The sequence below is a fragment of the Watersipora subatra genome, chromosome 2 (genome assembly GCF_963576615.1).
Source record: "Watersipora subatra chromosome 2, tzWatSuba1.1, whole genome shotgun sequence".
Lineage (NCBI taxonomy): Eukaryota > Metazoa > Bryozoa > Gymnolaemata > Cheilostomatida > Watersiporidae > Watersipora > Watersipora subatra.
Genome location: NC_088709.1, coordinates 63,559,538 through 63,576,977, shown reverse-complemented (window position 1 = coordinate 63,576,977; position 17,440 = coordinate 63,559,538). Strand labels below are relative to the sequence as shown.

Here is a 17,440-nt window from a genome sequence, read left to right as displayed (position 1 = left end):
TGTGACAAATTCTAACAAATTGAGGTGCTTCTACAACGACGACTTTTAACTGTTCACTATGCCAAGTAACAAAACCAGATGAAGTTGGTGGCACATGCCCGCCTATCAAATTTTATCCGTTAAAGCAGAGGACAAAATCCGCAAGATATACTAAAACTTGCAAAGCATCGCATAAAAACAAAATGTTTCCACCACTCTAGAAAAACCACTCTGCCCATAGGCTGTGTCACACAGAATTACTTGCATGGACAGCGAATAGCTCTGGTAGAGTCTGAGAGTGTGCAACTGTAAATATAGCTATGAGTGTAAGTGTGCCAGCGAGAGTGCATCCTAGGTTACTGGTATAGATAAATAATGAACCTTTTCACTTTTATAATAATGGTAAATATTCTCTGTATATATAGCTGGTTAAAAATAGCTTGTAATTCTATTGGTTAACATCAGGCTGATCTAAAAAAGGTTGCACGCTAAAAATATTAAAATGTGGTAACAAAATCTGTTTGTCATGAGCCAAAACCGGACATGGCTCATGACAGCAGAGAAGTGCGGTTTCTGCTATGCGGGTTCAGCAGAGGTCTTTAGTTCACCTTAGTCATAGGTCCTGATGTGGGTTGGGGTTCCAGTATAAGTTATTGTCTGTAAAGTACCTACCATGTGTAGGCTTGGGCAATTGTCCATGTAAATATCTTGTTGGCCCTTCTGATACCATCCTGTGTAAGTCTGATTGATGACAGGTTGATTGGCGTTTACTGCGGGTATCTCCAGAGATTGACGTGCTTTCTTTTTCAAAAGCTATTCACAAGGACATTCAGTGCTTTTAATGCCTATCTCGTCTAACTTACCTGGTTTAAGTTCCTAGTTCTTGCTTCTTACCTCTCTCGTTCTCGCAGTTAAGATGCCGCAATCCTCCTCTCCTGTCGCAAACCTGGACATCGCATCTCCCTTTCTCTCCCTTCTCTTTATCTCTTGTCTTTGGCCGTCTATTATCCACTCTATTGTTCTCTGAAACTATTACCTTTTCCTTAAGCCCTGACTATTGTTCCCATTCATTTCTTCTACTTCACATACTCCCGAAGAGTAGAGACATCTTGCCGGATGTCTCCGTTTCTTATCTCGGGTTGTTCAGCAAAACGAACTCTCCGCTGCCTGACTGGTGACTTTCCCTTGTATCTCTATCTATCCTTCTGATTTCTTGTTGTCTCTTTTCCTCCCTGTTGACCCTTTCTGCATCTTGCCCCCTGGCTCTTTCTCTTTCAATAGCTGTTTCAGCTATTCGCTTATCTTTTCTAGCTCTTACCACATCTCTTTCGTATTCTCTTTCAACTGCTGCCATTTCGCTTTCGAACCTTATTCTTATTTCACCTTTCTTTTGTTCTCTATCTTGTCTTGCTCTTTCTATCACCTCTCTTTCTCTTCTCCTCCATATGCTCTCCTCCTCCTGTTGACTACCTTCTCTCTCTTGGGTTTCTCTAGCAGCTTCGACATTCCTTTCCTCTGAACTTCCATCTCTATCCAACCTTTCCCTATTGACCTCTTCTCTCTTGTTTCCCCTTTCTATTCCTGCTCTAGTATATCTCTCTCTTCTCTCCTTGGAGGCCGATACAGACGTTCCCTCAAGTCCATCACACCCCTTCTCCTGGTCGCTATGTATCTAGACATAGTTTCGGATAACACCCTCACCTAGTGTTCATTAGGGTGGACGTCGTCTTTCAAGTGATCTTTATTGAAGAAAAACGCCATCCTGACCTCTTCCAAAAAGGCGGGTGCACAAGTTAGGCGTGCCCTCCTTCTTGTTGGAGTTGAGGGTACAAATGAGCCTATTCAGATGACCTATAACGCCATACTGTGCAGCTGGCACCCTGGTAGAGGGGTAAAAGGAGCAAAGGATTACTCCCGGTCTATTTGATGCCCTTCTCAGGTCTGCTCGTACCAGGAAACCTTGTCCCCATCCACGGCATTATCTTTTCGGCCCATGATGTCGAGAACTCCGGAAATGATCATCTTTATCCCGGGGCTTCCACACCTGTATAGCAGCTCCTCCTAAAGCAATTTTTTTCACCCCCACTGGTGGTGTGATATAGTGAGCTACGCTGTTCCCGACTATTGTGTAGTCTTCCATCTCTATTATTCTTTCGCTCTTTCTCTTTCTAAACCCTTTCTATTATCCGTGCTCTTAACCTCCTCACTTTCTATTGTCAAGCCTTTCTTTTACTCTGAGCCTTTTAGTTCCTGGTTTAAGTTCCTAGTTCTTGCTTCTTACCTCTCTCGTTCTCGCAGTTAAGATGCCGCAATCCTCCTCTCCTGTCACAAACCGGACATCCGGTTTTCCGCATCACATCTCGTTTGCCATGCTGAACCAAGCGAATGGTTAGCATATGCCTACCACAGTCAAACATCATTACAACAACATGTGTTCAAGTGAGGCTGCTTATACTTTCCCTCTTTCAGAAGGTGTTGTCCTCAACATCCGAGGGACGTGTCATTTCTAGCCGAAGTCTGGACTGCCTGATGTGAGTAGCGCCAGAAGGGTGCACCCCACATCAGGTTCAATGTCTGGAAGGTATATCTGCCTCCTGCGATCAGATGGTTGATGTCAATCATCCTCGGCATTGACATCAATCCCAAAGTAGTCCCCGATCCCCTTGTCAAGGTAGCACATGAGCTGTTCCCAGAGCCTCTGGCAGTGGAGGTCTGGGTGAAGGGGCTTGTCATGAGGAAGCCTCGGATTGTGTCGCTCAACCTGCTCTTTGAGCGTCCGCTGCCACATCAGCTCTCACTTCATCACTGGTTGGTCAGTGAAAGAGAATCTAGCTGGCTGGTGGAGGAGTGCTGCTGCAATCGGATTTTTCGCAATCCGTGAGCGCAGCGCCTTTGTCCATTGCCTCCTCCAGCGATGCCTGGAGCCGTCGCACCACCTTTTGCTCAGCTAGTTTGGCCTTCAGGTATTTCACCTCATCCCTCATTGCATCATATCGCACCTTTCTTTCCACTCTCCTCCACTTCCTCTCTACAGCTCGCTCTGACAGCGCTTCCTACTCCTGGCTTCGTTTTCCCAGCCGTTTGAAAATGTTTGCTACCTGTGCCATTTTTAAACATAATTAGACATGCATTGTACAAGACCAAATAGCTTTTTCACCGTCTACAGAAGATGTTACCAAGCACTTTCAACTAACCGTGCATCAGCATTTTTTTTTCAAGTCAGAAAGTCAACTATTCTACATTGTTTCATAGGGGTTTCTGCTTAATTGTCCACTGTACATCTGTTGTGACTCCGAAGATTTTATCGGAGCTGTTCTTCGTGCTCAGCTCCTGGATCAAGGTCCAAACTCAGACCGGGGTGAGGGTCGACTTCCTGCTGAGGCAACGAAGCAGCATCTGTCTTTGGGCTAGGTTCGGCAATGTTCGGCTAGCCAGCAGTGCTCTGGCATCTGTCTAGGCGCCATTCGCCGCAGATGGTTTATGTGCACCCGCATCGTCTTTCCAGGATTAGGAGGTACTGGCCCAATCAGTCTATTGGCTCCAAGAACAATGTTCATCTGGTAGGGTCCCTTGTAATTTGGCCGCAACTTTGGGAAAAGGCCAACCTTTAGGTCAGGCCTCAGAAGGTACACTTGTTCTCCAACTTCTAGCTTGGATGGGTTCACGCTCCTGTCATGGTACTTCTTGTCTCGGGATTGATGTCCAATTTGCTTCTCGTGCAACATTATATGCTTTTCTCAACCGTCTGCATATCTTGAACATACTCCTCATCTGTTGATTCAAAGACCTGGGAATCGTCCAGAGTCAGGAGATGTGTTGGAAGGCGCGCCTGCCTTCCATGCTGCAGTTCAAAAGGGCTGTAATCTGTGGGAAGAGTGAACACGAGCGGTAAGCCAACATAACACAGTTCAGGTAGACACACCAGTCTGATTGCTTGGTCCTCACATACTGTCGTAACATCTCTGCCATCGTGCAATTCCATCTTTTTACAAGGCCTTGCGATTATGGCCGGTAGGCACAGAAAAGTTGTTACATTCCTAGCAGGCAGGACACTTCTTCAAAGAGTTCGGAGGTAAACTGTCTTCCCCGATCTGATTGCAGCACTAGCGGAACTCCATGTCTTGTCACGACTAAATTCACAAATGGTTGAGCGACAACAGGGGCTGGTGCTGTTCGAAGGGCCATGCACTCAGGCCACTTCGTAAATTTGTTCATTATGCAGAAGATCCATTGGTTCCCTCGGGCTGACTTTGGCAGCGGTTCCACAAAATCCATGCACACCACTTGCCATGGTGCGGTTGCAGATGAAAGCTGCATTTGTGAAGATTTGCCCAAAAATAGAGGCAATCTTTGTATTATTATGTAGGACCTGGTTCTTGGTGGTTGTCCTCTCTTGAGGTTGTTGATAATTAGTTTGCAAAGGGATCAATCAGCAAGTTATTTTATAAGGAAACCAAAACAAGAATGATTTATTAATTACACAAGGAAATAAGCACAAGTTTAAGAGTTAATTAAAAAGTGAGACAATGGCTGATAAAATATGAAACTAAAACACAGTAGGTAACTACCTGGCTTCGGGAGAGCGTGAGTAGTAGAATAATACAAGTGTCTAAAAGTAGAATAAAATAAGAGTATATGTGTCTCCAGAGGTTAATTCAACAAGCTGTGGATAACAATGAAGGGGCCGTATATATAGAAAGAGTGAGGCCACGCCTTGTTAGGATTAAAAATGTTTGAGAAATAAGTAATACTAAAAATATATCACGATGGTCACTGTGAAATAGCTTTATGGTTGCTTCAAACCATAAACTCGGAAAACGGAGAGCCAAGATGGGTAGAGTTAATCTACTTCGGTTAGATAGATTTTACATAGTCATGCAACCCTAGACGGAGTATTTCTATGTTCATTTGAATCGTTAATAGATTGTCTTTAAAATGTCAGTTTGTTGGTGTAAGATGTATCTTCTGGTTGAGTAAAGCTGTATAGATGTTAGGATGAATGTCATGTTGAAATCTGTTTCGATCGTGGGAATTCGGATCCGTGGGAATAGGTCTGTGGGAACCTTACACATTTCTCCTAGGATAGGATGTGTATGCAGTTTTGTGGTAGCACAGCCTAGACACGAGGCAACCCAATTCATCACATCTGCTCAAATCAACTTGAAAAGCAATTGAACCAAAAACAATCACCACAAATTTATAAACCAAAACTTTTAAAAAATTAACAATATATTAACTTACCCTTTTTTCTTGTTGTAATCCCTTAGCATTGAACTCAAAACCCCTGGAATGGCCAATCTCATTCGCGAGTACGGAAATCCAGCCGGCGCCATGTTCGGTTAGAGTTTGAGTAAATTTCATTGTGTACAATGTGAGAAAGAAATATAGTTTCAGATTTAACAGCTATGAAAAATCACGGATACACCGCTAAATCAAAGGGACAGACTACTGAGATTACTACTAATAATTTATGTAAGAGACAGAAAGATGTAAGTGCACAGTGCTATTGCTATTCCATGAACCACAAAAAGCGCAGGAATGGACTTTTAAAACTAACAAAAGGCATGACATTTCACAAGTGAGTCACTACTACTAGTTCTATTACTACTGCTATAGTTTACTACTACTACTACTAGTTATGCTACTGTTAGTTAGTACTGCCACTATATTATAGTTCTATTACACTAGTCACTAGGTGAGCGATAGTCGATCAGTGTTACTACTGAGTGTACTAGTTTGACTGTATGTTGTCGGTAGTATATGAATTTATAAGCTAGCTGGTGAACTTTTTTCTACTTCAAGATGAAGGTTTTTTATTATCTAAATTTGAATTTTTTATATTAATATTTAGGAACTACAAACCATCGCGTCATTTCTAAATATTTCGAAAAAATGTTTGTAGTGCTTATACATTTAATATTATTTATTGTTGTACCTGGATATAGCTAGCAGTAAGGAGATAAAAGTAATAATACTATTGCTATTACTACCGTTGCTAACTAACTACTACAGTTTCATTTTAGTTTTTGGATTTCCAAACAAAGTAACTGAGAACTCTCATTATTTACAATGGTATCGCAACTGCAGACGAGTGAATATGCCTAGTCCTTGGGCACTTGTCTGCAATGAACATTTCAATGATCGGTTTTGACAGAACAGGTCAAAATGTTCAACTGAAACTAAATGCTGTGCCCACACTGTTTACACTGTCCAGTCATTTAATGGTTTATTTTTCAATGTTGAATGATTCTTTTCTCTGATTGAATTCAAAACAATAGTGTCAAGCACAGCGCTGCCAGGTTGTTCAACTTAAAGTAGATACATGTATATCTAAATTTCTTTCAGAAACCTCAAACAGCACGCAAAACAGCGACAGCTGCCACAGCAAGTGCTTATGAATGTCTGCAGCTTAGCAGAAGATGTTGATGTGAATCTCTCTAGTAATGCATCTGTGGCAATGGTTAGTACTTCTTTGCAGTATTTCTTCAATTTGTTTGCTGTCATCTCTATTGAAATAATCTCATGGATGCAATCCATACTTGATGAAGAAATTTCTATTAAAGGTTTACTTGCAACAAAATTCACATTACAGTTATTTGATATCAAAAGATTCACAATATCTTACTCTGTTGTGTTGTAGGTGCAAAATATGTGGGAATGTGATTACAAGCTCTTAAAAGCTCAAAAACGAACAGTTAATCACAGCCACACGAGACCGCCGTAGTTTGGATTCTCTTTCCAAAACGGCTCAAATGTGACGTAGTTGTGGTAGATGGTTTCTGTTTACACTTTCATGCAACCTTATTCATCGAAATATTTTCACAAATATACTTCACGCATTCAATAAAACCATGTCTATTGTTCTTACGCGTCTGTTTTATCGTCATTGTGATGCTGTCACTTTTAGCACTGATATCTTATAACTTACCGTAAAAATTCATTTAATTTTTTAACCTTACCTCGAAGGAGTACATATCATTGTCTGATAATCATGACGAGCCTGTTGGTCACCAGTGATAATCGAAACTGCTACAAAAATTATTTGCGAAGTATTGGGTCTCATGATCAGATTAAGCCGAAACACAACTGTAAAGTAGCGAGCATCTATATTTGATATGGGGTCTTCGGTAAAACCCAGTGTTTGTCATAAACTAGTGCTATGATAAGTTTATATTGAGCTTTTTATTGGCCTTTTAATTCACGTCAGAACATCACGTGACAAGACAATAACCAAACTGTCATGGCTACGTCAGAGAAATAAACGGGTTCCAATCTACAGCGGCTTTTCGTTTTTGAGCTTTTAAGAGCTTGTAATCACATTTCCACATATGTGGCACCTACAACACAACAGAGTAAGACATGGTGAATCTTTTGATACCAAATAACTGTAATGTGAATTTTGTTGCAATTCAACCTTTCAGCGTTATGCCTAAGCTGTGTGAATGACTTCCAGTGAAAATTGCCACATTTTCATTTTACATAGCGATATGATAACATTTTGACCTATTTTATTTTCAGGATCATGACTGCAACGTTCTGCAGCTGTAGTCATGATCATAGCTGTATTGTTGTATCTTAAGGGTACTATGTTTTATGTGAATAAGACATTCATTTTTATTGATTTTATGTAATTGTTATAATTGATGCTTTTGTTTAGGTAGTTGGAATAATAATCCTACTATTATTTAGTTTAAGGCTACCTTTCACAAACTTATTAGCCAATATGGTGCAGAATCTGATCCTGGTAAGACAGGTAATGTTACTGCTCAAAATGAGATTCTCATCATACAGGCTACTCCAGAAGTTGATCAGTTTGTGGAGCCCACAAGGATTTCAGATGTCAAATTTCTGTTATAGGTAACAGTTTAGTCTATATAGCTGGCTACATTGCGCGAGAGCTAACTAAAGTGCTGTCACATGACATTTGCCGTCAGTCGCTGGTTACCACTGAGCCAAGTATCCATTACCGACATGTATATACTCTACTCAAGCTACAAAACAATGGAGGGTTGGTGTATCCGTCAGACAGTGTCATCAGGATCCTCCTGGTTGCAGATCGGTACATTCGTATTAATGCAAAGTCAGATCCACTCCATTGTGTGATTTATGCTATCAGTATTGTAGGATATAGTGATGTGCTATGCTTTGGGAAACACCTTACGGACACAGCAGAAGGCATATCCAACTGCTGCTTCATTGATGAAAAACCTTATTCAGACGTTTTATAATCTCCGACAGCATCATTATGTTAAAATCGTACATTCAAACTGCAAGGCGTATCTTTGCAGCATAAAATAGTAAAGCAGTACTTTTTAAAGGCCAGTAACAATGTAATCACTGTAATATTCATCTGTAGTTGTTGTACTGCTATTTCTAATCTGATTTAGTTCTAAGAAACTCTATTTCACCTTGGCTCAGTATCCAGTGATATACAAATCTCCTTTTACACAGTGTCTGTGACGTGCATGTATAGGTTTAATCATCTGATTACATTAATTCCTGCATTTTCTTGTTTGCATTATTTTGATTATCCACTATTACAACTGTTTTTACTGTTTTTGCAGTAGCTTGATTCATTTTTCACAGATACTGCATTATACATATCATACATTCATGAGCTATTATCACATAAATCTTGAAAACATTTTCTGTTTTGGCAGCATATGTGTTGTTTTTATCGAAATACTTCGTGTGCTAAGTTTCTCCATTATGGTTTATGCATCTATTATATAATCTGTAATATAATGGAACAGTTGTTATTTGCCTGAATATATCATTTGCTAGGTTTATGCATCTGTAATACGACAGTTTGTATGAATAATATGATCCACTAGAAGCTAGTTCACATCCACTTATCATTTATTATATCCCACTCCATATGTTAGGTTTTCTTCTATCAGGGCACTCTAAACGTTGTGTAGGAGAAGTTTTCATCCATACCTAGGTGGAAAACTATTCAACATATACGCACGTGTCTGTCATTTTTCACTGTTTGTTTACATATGGAACTAGTACACGATTAGCTCTCCAATATGGCGGATGCATTATGTGTCGCTGTCAATGTAAAAGTCACGTGATTGCCATTCCAGGGATTGGAATGGCATTCAAATTGGAGTTCAATGCCCTTAGCCATTGCGGAGGCTCCGGCAGTGGCCATGTGATCACTGGTGTTTGCCCACTACCACTCTTGCTTTCCTCCTTGCTCAAATACGATGCAAACATATCCCGAATGTCTTTCCAACAGTTTTGGATACCTGCAAAATATTAACAGCATGGATAATAGTAAGTAGCGAGGTATCAGAATGAATCCTACAAAACCACTTTACATGCTTCGTGCAACAGCCCAAACTCATAATGAAACATTTAATGAATTTATTTAGTATCTGCTGAAAGCAATACTTGCAGACAAGACTTGTATACTAACCATCTTCAAGATTGCCCAGCTGCTTGATGGAAAGTATTCACCTTTGTGCTTTCAGATTTTTTGTATGAAGCTAAAGTTAATTCATAGAGGCATGGATATTCTTTGACATAACTAATAATTAATACATTGCGCGCTTACTTCTTCGCCATGCTTGCCAAATGACATTGACATCGAACTTCGCAACTGTTGAAGTTGGATCCGATGCCGTCTACAAACAGCCAATTAAGATGCAGACAGTTGCGATCATCGGATCATCAAGTTCAACATGTTGAAAATCCATCGCATCATCGCTAGCAATGATTGCGTTGGCCACTCATCGCAAAATGATGTCATCGCAGCCCGTTGTTGCGGTCTATCGCATCACTAATCGTCATTTTGAGCAATAGCGCATACGGGCCTTGAAGTCTTAATCAATTTCACTGTCATTTCCTCCACCCTTTCCGCTTTCATTACAATCGATACTTTCCAAAATGTCAAGAACCTTGTGATGATCAAAGAGATGCTTTGGGTTGGCTATAACTCAAAAAAGCATTGGCAACATCATGTCGTAACATGGCATAGCAGCACCATCACCACATGCTCAGCAGAATTATTTTCAAAAATTGACATTTTTAGGTGTATCTATATCAATTCTATATAAAATCACTAATTATTACCAAACTGGTACTCACCTTCTGTACTGTTTTTTGGATAAAGAAGCTGTTTATTGTCCAAAAGCCATGCTGGAAGCCATTGCTTTTTGACATGAGATCATAGGAAGTTATTGTCCAATCAGATTGCAGTAAGTTTTTTGTATATTTAGTACATGGCGCTTCTTAAAAACATAAGCATAAGCTGATGGAAAGAATTGCTAAGTCCTCATTTGAAGGTAAAAAGTTCATGTTACAATGACCTTTCCAGGGTTAAACAGACTTAAGCAATTCACCAATGGTCAATAACGTGGGCACGCTCGCAAATAGCCAATAGAATTCCGTGTAACCAGCTTCTCTGGAGTTGTTAAAGAATGTGAGTAAAATTGGCACCGTCAAGACTACGACGTCGATGACTTCTGTTTTTGTTAGGCCTACTTCGCTTTCACAAATTGCGCACCATGAGAAGAAACCAGCAAAACGCAATTTTTTTTCAAACCCCCAACCCTTATAGATCATTGTAAGTTGGCTACAACGGCATTTCAGTTGTGTATCAACTGACCAACGCTACAACCATTTTTGCCGAGAAGCTCTCCTTGTCACACCCCAATGTTTTAGCCATGTATTGGAGTTTAGCAAAGTAGATAACATAGCTAAATCGGACACACAGCTAAGCGAGGCAATATCACCGGAACTGTGACTTACTGTTGCTCTACCCTACCCAGCCACCAAGGACAGCATAAAATTAATAGCTATGTTCTTTAGAATAGGGGCATCTACAGCTAGGGGAATTATCTACACCACCTGTAATGCTATCTGGAATCACATGAACAACTTATTTGTCGACTCCATCTACTGACGATACGTGGGTCGATATTGCTAAAGGGTAAGATATTTAAATAATTGTTTAGTTTCTCTCAGTTGATTAAAAGCATATAGTTTATAAAAGTGCTATTTTGTACTTGCTAGATTATCATGTATAAGGAAACACTATATTTTATCTCAAACGTTCTAATTGCTCACATCAATTTATGCACCACGTAACATAATGTCTCTACAATGTACAGACGGTTCCCTACTTACGAACATTCGAGTTACGAACAACCCGTACATACGAACAGGTCTGCGCGTATGTCCGCCGCTAATACCGACTGTATTACCGACGTATTAGCGGCGGAAATAGGCACTACTCAGAAGCCCAACCCAGCATCCACCTTTCTCTGCCCAGTTCGTTGCAGCGCATAAGTGCGTGAACGTATCTCCGGTGCGCAAAGAACTTTTTTATTTTTACTGTACGTATTGTAAAGGAATTTGTCGGCCTTTACTTGGCACGATCTAGAATAATAAATAAAGAGAAGAGAGTGCGTGTAGTTTCATTCAGCTTTTTATTAGCGAAGGAAATTTCACTAGGCGAGGAACATACGGCTACTGCTCTGATCAACTAAGTGAGCGTGATCCTTTATATACAATAACATCAACTGTTCCGGCTGACGGCAAACGGTAAGAACACCGGCTAACATGGTGAATAAATAGGACCGCTAGTGCGTTGGTATGACAACAATATAAGTGACGATAAGTGATGGCCAGTGATAGTGTTATGACAGGATATCAGATATAACAATAGCATAACGAGTGAAACAACGATATAATAAAAGGACAACACATATAAAAAAATAAGACAAAAACGATAAGTGATAGCATAATGATTAAAACGACAATATAATAAAAAAGGACAAGACATACAATAAATAAGAAATGCAGTGTCATGGCCCGGAGTCCACCAAAGTATTATCTCCATTTTATTAAATATTTTTTTCAGTACAAACCAATGCAGGTTACTTATACAAGCCTTAAATATACTTATATAAACCTTCAATATACTTATATAGGCCTTAAACATAAATTATAATACAAAATATAGCACTGAAGCAACTTACGAACAAATTCACCTTACGAACAATCGTTCGGAACGTAACTCGTTTGTAGGTTGGGAACCGTCTGTATTGGCAGTTGATTCTATTCGTTTTACAAGTTTGCGCAAACATGGAATTTTCTCCGTTGTTTGAGAAGTATAGATAGAAAACAAATTCAAGCACCACGTAACAGTGGTATCATATATTTGAACTACAAGATGACCTTTAGGTAACAAAATGTTTGAAAAGCATCCCTTATAGGATTACTTTTTTCTTATCATACTATCTTTCCCTCTTCCTCACCTTCTCTCAACACATCTCTTTTTAGAGTTGCAGTTTTTTTAATTAGTGATGAGCCAACCTGTGAAATATGTTATAAAATACAACCATGTTGCCAAGTGTTGGGTCTTGGCAATCTGCTGGTAAACTAGCACATTGCTTGTTACATGACAAATATCTTCATAATTATTTTACAGTGTTGTACTTTTGGCAATATACGATGCTGAGTACCGGTTGGTTCACTTACATTAATGTTGGCACCCCTGGAAGATATTCAGATGGTGAAACTTTTGACCAGTCTTCAAATTAAATGATGCAATAGAGTCTGGCCAGCTCAAAAACCCCAACAACCTTGCCAGGTAGTTAATGTTTTTTGTCAATTCACAATTTTCTTGTTTTTTAAATGTTTCCACAATGTCTTCATACTTCGAGTAAACGTTTTCTTGTCAACCGGACGTGCACATTTACTTTATACTGTGACTCGGTATCTTTTATTCATGTTAACTCATTTCTGTTTTGTAATTGAGCAGATATTTGGTGATCATGGCAACACTGAAATACCACCTAATACTCATCGGCATTAGATTGCATCTTTAATTCTCCAGAGTGCCGTGTATAATAGAAGTTATTTGATGATTTTGTATTTATTTTAGGAACTTTTCAGTCACTAAAATTTGTGATAGTAGGGAGGGGAGCGATAATAAGGGGAGAGGTGAGGCATTCCCTCTCAAATCATAGCTTATGCGTTCATTCCCTGGGAGGGTGCTGGTTTGCCATGATAAAAAAGTATACAACTATCGGCTAAGCAGGGTATGCAGGACCGTTCAAAATGTTTTTGTCATAACGACTTCTAGGTCAGTGTTCTCAATACACGAATCATCTGAGATCTCCGGTACTGCTTGACAGCGCTGTAAATTACAACAAATGTTATTATATTAGGTACTATTCCATGTCAGCAGATAATGCGAAAAGAGTTATCCTAGCAACTGGTGTTTTTCACAACGTTATGAGGGAGCACAATATAAACCGGTATAGTCAACCAGGGTTTGCCGACTGACTCCATAGCACCTGGGGAGAAATTGTAGAGGGTACCTGGCGACTTTAGAGACCTGTTGATAACAGGTACAAACAAACTACAGCTATACTAAAGACACCACTGACATTAGAAATAGAATTAAATCTTACTTTGTCGGACATGATGCTGTGGAATGGCAAGATGTCTATGTACGCGAAACTCAACAACTCTAAGCTCAATTGTTGCATATTGTATACAATTTTAAGGAAAAATACTAACCCTTTAATGAAAAGGGGGCTTGAGGTATGTGATAACCCGTTGCTAACGTCCTTCTTAGCAATGTTACCCTTAGGGGGCTTCTTCTGTTTAAGCCAATGTTTGTAGAACTGTTTTTCTACCACAAGATTTAATACTGCGATAACGAGACAGAGGTTGTATTTAAGAACAGTATATTTAACGATCTATATTATGTAGTGAGAATGTATCATAAAATATGAGCGTAAGAATATCAGTATGTATGTTTGAACGAAAGACTCCTCACAAACAAGATGGGATTCCCTTATATAGGAGAGAATGACTTGCATAAAATATGGGTGGCATGAGTCAAACACAAGATACGAAAAGGTTGCAGAATAATATTTACACAATTAATTTTGTTCCAGGCGCACAGACAAAGATAAGCAAGCGGATGCGGGCAGATCATTAGCTAGTTGGAATGTTTATGGAGGCTGACACGAATGGTGACACAGACAGTCTTGGCAGGAAAAGATGTTGGTCTTGTAGTAATTGTCAGATGTCAAATGATGAAATGTTATAGAAAAGTGTTACGTTCTTATCTTTTGCGTATAGTAAAATAACAACTTAATGTATAAACGATATGTAGCTCTGACATGAGAGTTGTTCTGACATCGGTATGTAGAAACCGCAGCTAGGCAGAGGCAAGATGAAACTAGGTCATAGTCAAGATACAGGTATCTTACAGGTACATGTATATGGAAGGCTGAGCTTAATTGTGGTGAGGAGATGGTTGCAGATGCGCATGGTGACTCTATCTTGCCACCTCCTCTGATGTAGCTATCATGCGCGTAGTGCTGCAATGATGAAGTGTATTAAGATCGTTGATATTAATATACGCCGGTGTATGTATTTGTATGCACATAATTAATAATTTACTGCAATTGCTGAGCTTGCATTAGAGGTTTACAATAGCTGCTGTAAATCAAAATTGCCTTCACTCATTATAGGTAATAGTTAAGATATCCAATTGTAGTTTATATTGGCAATCAAATTATAAATAAAGTCTATATATAAACTGCAAACTTATCTCTATTCCATTAACTAACATTGGTCCATTTCGATTCATGAAGTAAAACTTCATGAATTCAAATGGTTTTCATTCATGCAATAGCCTTCAAGCCATTTCATGAATGAAGACCATTTCCATCTCGACTCTTGGCAGGCCAGAGCCCCAGACCTCTGCGCTTTTTCCTTTTTCTAATATGAACTTTCAAAATCAGTCTTAAAGATGACTTCCGGTGCTGCTTGGATCTTTTGACTAAAAACAAATAACTAATAGTTACATCCCTTATAAGAAAACTACTTGTCTTGTAGATAATGTATTAACTACTATTATTTAGCGCAATGAAAGCATTTTCATAATAAATAATAGTTACCTATCATTCTCAAGTTGGTCAACCTGCGCCATGATTGACTCCCAAATGTGATTTTCAACTACGAGTCGTTATAGTTTTTGTGTCTTGTATCATAAAAGACTGGATTTGCCCTTATCAAATCGATGTAAAGTTCGATATTCAATTTTGGGTACGTTTTAACTGTGACAACCGTTAACGAAAAGCCAATATGATACCAAAAAATTCGCAGCTAGAGCAGTGCACCTTGGGGTGAGGAAAACAACCAATCAAAATGCAGCTCACATGCGAAAAAGTTCTGATTGAGGATGTCTAGTGTTATCGATCTTCATCAGCTCGTCGAAGGAGTTCTTGCACAGATTGGCGCCACACAGCCCGATATCACACTAAAGATTGCCTATTGTGTTTGCACTTGAACTCATAATCAACTCAATCCAGTACATTACCCTAGTGTATACAAGCAGCAACCACTCCGATGGAAGATAAGTTATGCTATAATGGCATCATCCCCTACTCAAAACGCACCCAACTGCTTACGTACCCAATGACAGCATTTACTCATACCAATGATTTAAACTCCCCACAGGATAGGTGCGGCTATCATATGGGCGGGGTTTAATGATCGAGCTCTGTTAGGATTGTGCTAGCCTGGGCTTTGGGGCTAACACAGTTCCCACGGGGCGGTCGCGTTGCCTTATTAGGTTTTTGGGTCTAGATTTTTATCGCCTATATGCGTCGATCGCGGATAATACCTGATTTCCGGTTACTAGTACAAAACAACTAAACCTGTAACCAGCAAACACGTAATTCTCTCTTTCCCTCTTCAATTTTAGCGATATGCTAGGATCCATGAAAAATAGACATTTTGACAATTACCTATTTTTACCAATTTTGAGATTGGTAGAGGTCGTAGTATATGCCTAAAGTTAAATATAATTTACCCGAAATCACCCGAACAATGTTCTTTTGTCCCTAGTTTTTTATTAATATTTTGCTACGCCTAATATAAAATGACAGTTTTTCATTGTTGCCACATTGTTTGACCTGGCCAATAAGATCGGACAACAGGCAAAGCTGTGCAGTGTAGTTTTCATACTCTAATTCTAAAATCGAATTTCGGCTATTTCACGATGGCAGCTATTAATATCATGAATGCTCGTGTATGGCAACTGATTGATCATAACGGTGACAATATTTGGCAACTATATTTATTTGACAACAAAATGAAATCAACAGATCAGTAAAATAACCACTATTGTTCATAATATTTGTAAATTTACAAGTGGCTTTATTCAGCATATTTCATTGTTCTGGTGCCGTGTTCGGGTTCATCCCAACAGAGCCCGATCATTAAACCCCACCCATAAGATAGCCGTCGCCTATCCTGTGGGGATTTATATCATTGCTCATACCAACCCCCTACAACATATATACACAAACCTTAGTTACAGACTAATAAAAAACTAAAAAATTACAGCCACAATTGATCATCCTCAATGGACTAAAAGATCTCGTAAGCGCTCAGGTCTGACCTTAAGAGCACTACAGCTGTTCTGGCATAAGGGATTGTTTGATACTATTTAACTTGCATTTTGGTTATTGCTACTTACTCTAAAATTTTGTTACTCGTTTAATATTTAATAAATATTATTTAATGAATAAATTTATTAAATAATATTTAATAAATTTATTATAATACTAATATAAGATATCTAGATTACTAAACACTCCATATACGCATGGACATAATTAGGCTTGCGTTAGGATCTAGGTCAAACTCCACAGGTTACACCATCAATATTCACCCATCTCAGGAAGACTACACACCACAGGAATAATAAATCATTTGCGTTGCGGTGAGTATTTATGTCTGGGAAATCCTTACATTATCCACACAATGAGCACAGCCGTTGTCACATACTGAGTAATGATGCAATGTAATAATGTTCCTACGCCTTTTCTTACAAGCTTTCTCCTTATATCGATGAAATCAAAAATTATTAGTGTTTATTGTAATAAAGAACTAATATACAATTATATATGTACAAATAACATATATGTCAATAAAGTACACAGGGTGGAACTTCTACTTACGAGACACTACATACGGAATTTTAAGTTATGTAACAACTTTTGGTAGAAAATTGGCTTTAACATATGAAAGATATTTCTAAGTACGAAAGGCCAAAAAGCCTTATCTATTTTGGTTTGTTTGTTAGTTTCGTGCTTTGGTCCGTTCGCCTTTCATAGGTGTCTTAAAGAACCTCTCTCAACTTATTTTTCTATTGAAAATCAGTAAATGACAAAGGCATTATTTTTGTCCGTTAGAATAATTGGAGTCATCATGTCGCATGAATGGTAGGACAACTTTCGATTCTAGCAATTACAGTTCTGTGTTTTATTTATGTCCAGTTATTCCAGTTCATGCTCATGTAAAATATTTCCACTTGAGTTTTTCAAAACATTCATTTGGAACAAAACACAAACCAGCCTACAGTACAACACCCACCTCTTCTAACCGCATCTTCCCATGGCCTTATCTTAACCTTGTG

General features: G+C 39.0%; 1 protein-coding gene and 1 long non-coding RNA gene across 2 annotated transcripts; one reads left to right on the top strand and one right to left on the bottom strand.

Annotated features, from left to right (window-relative positions):
- Window positions 1–1,108: 1,108 nt before the first annotated feature.
- On the bottom strand, window positions 1,109–2,001 carry LOC137388439 (octapeptide-repeat protein T2-like). Its single transcript, XM_068074925.1, has 2 exons — window positions 1,939–2,001; window positions 1,109–1,651 (listed from the first exon to the last, which is right to left on the bottom strand). Exons 1-2 carry the CDS (start codon window positions 1,999–2,001, stop codon window positions 1,109–1,111), a joined length of 606 nt encoding a protein of 201 aa, XP_067931026.1.
- A 3,108-nt stretch (window positions 2,002–5,109) lies between these two features.
- On the top strand, window positions 5,110–8,738 carry LOC137387568 (uncharacterized). The gene is made up of 3 exons (XR_010977920.1): window positions 5,110–5,557; window positions 6,325–6,439; window positions 7,837–8,738. It is a non-coding gene; the product is annotated as an uncharacterized lncRNA (long non-coding RNA).
- Window positions 8,739–17,440: the final 8,702 nt, after the last annotated feature.

Excerpts from the sequence above, each read along its gene's own strand:
- LOC137388439 (XM_068074925.1), bottom strand. The coding sequence starts at position 2,001 with ATGATCATTTCCGGAGTTCTCGACATCATGGGCCGAAAAGATAATGCC. Across the intron at positions 1,652-1,938 it reads ATGCCGTGGATGGGGACAAG|ATACATAGCGACCAGGAGAA; the intron begins GTTTCCTGGTAC and ends AACTATGTCTAG.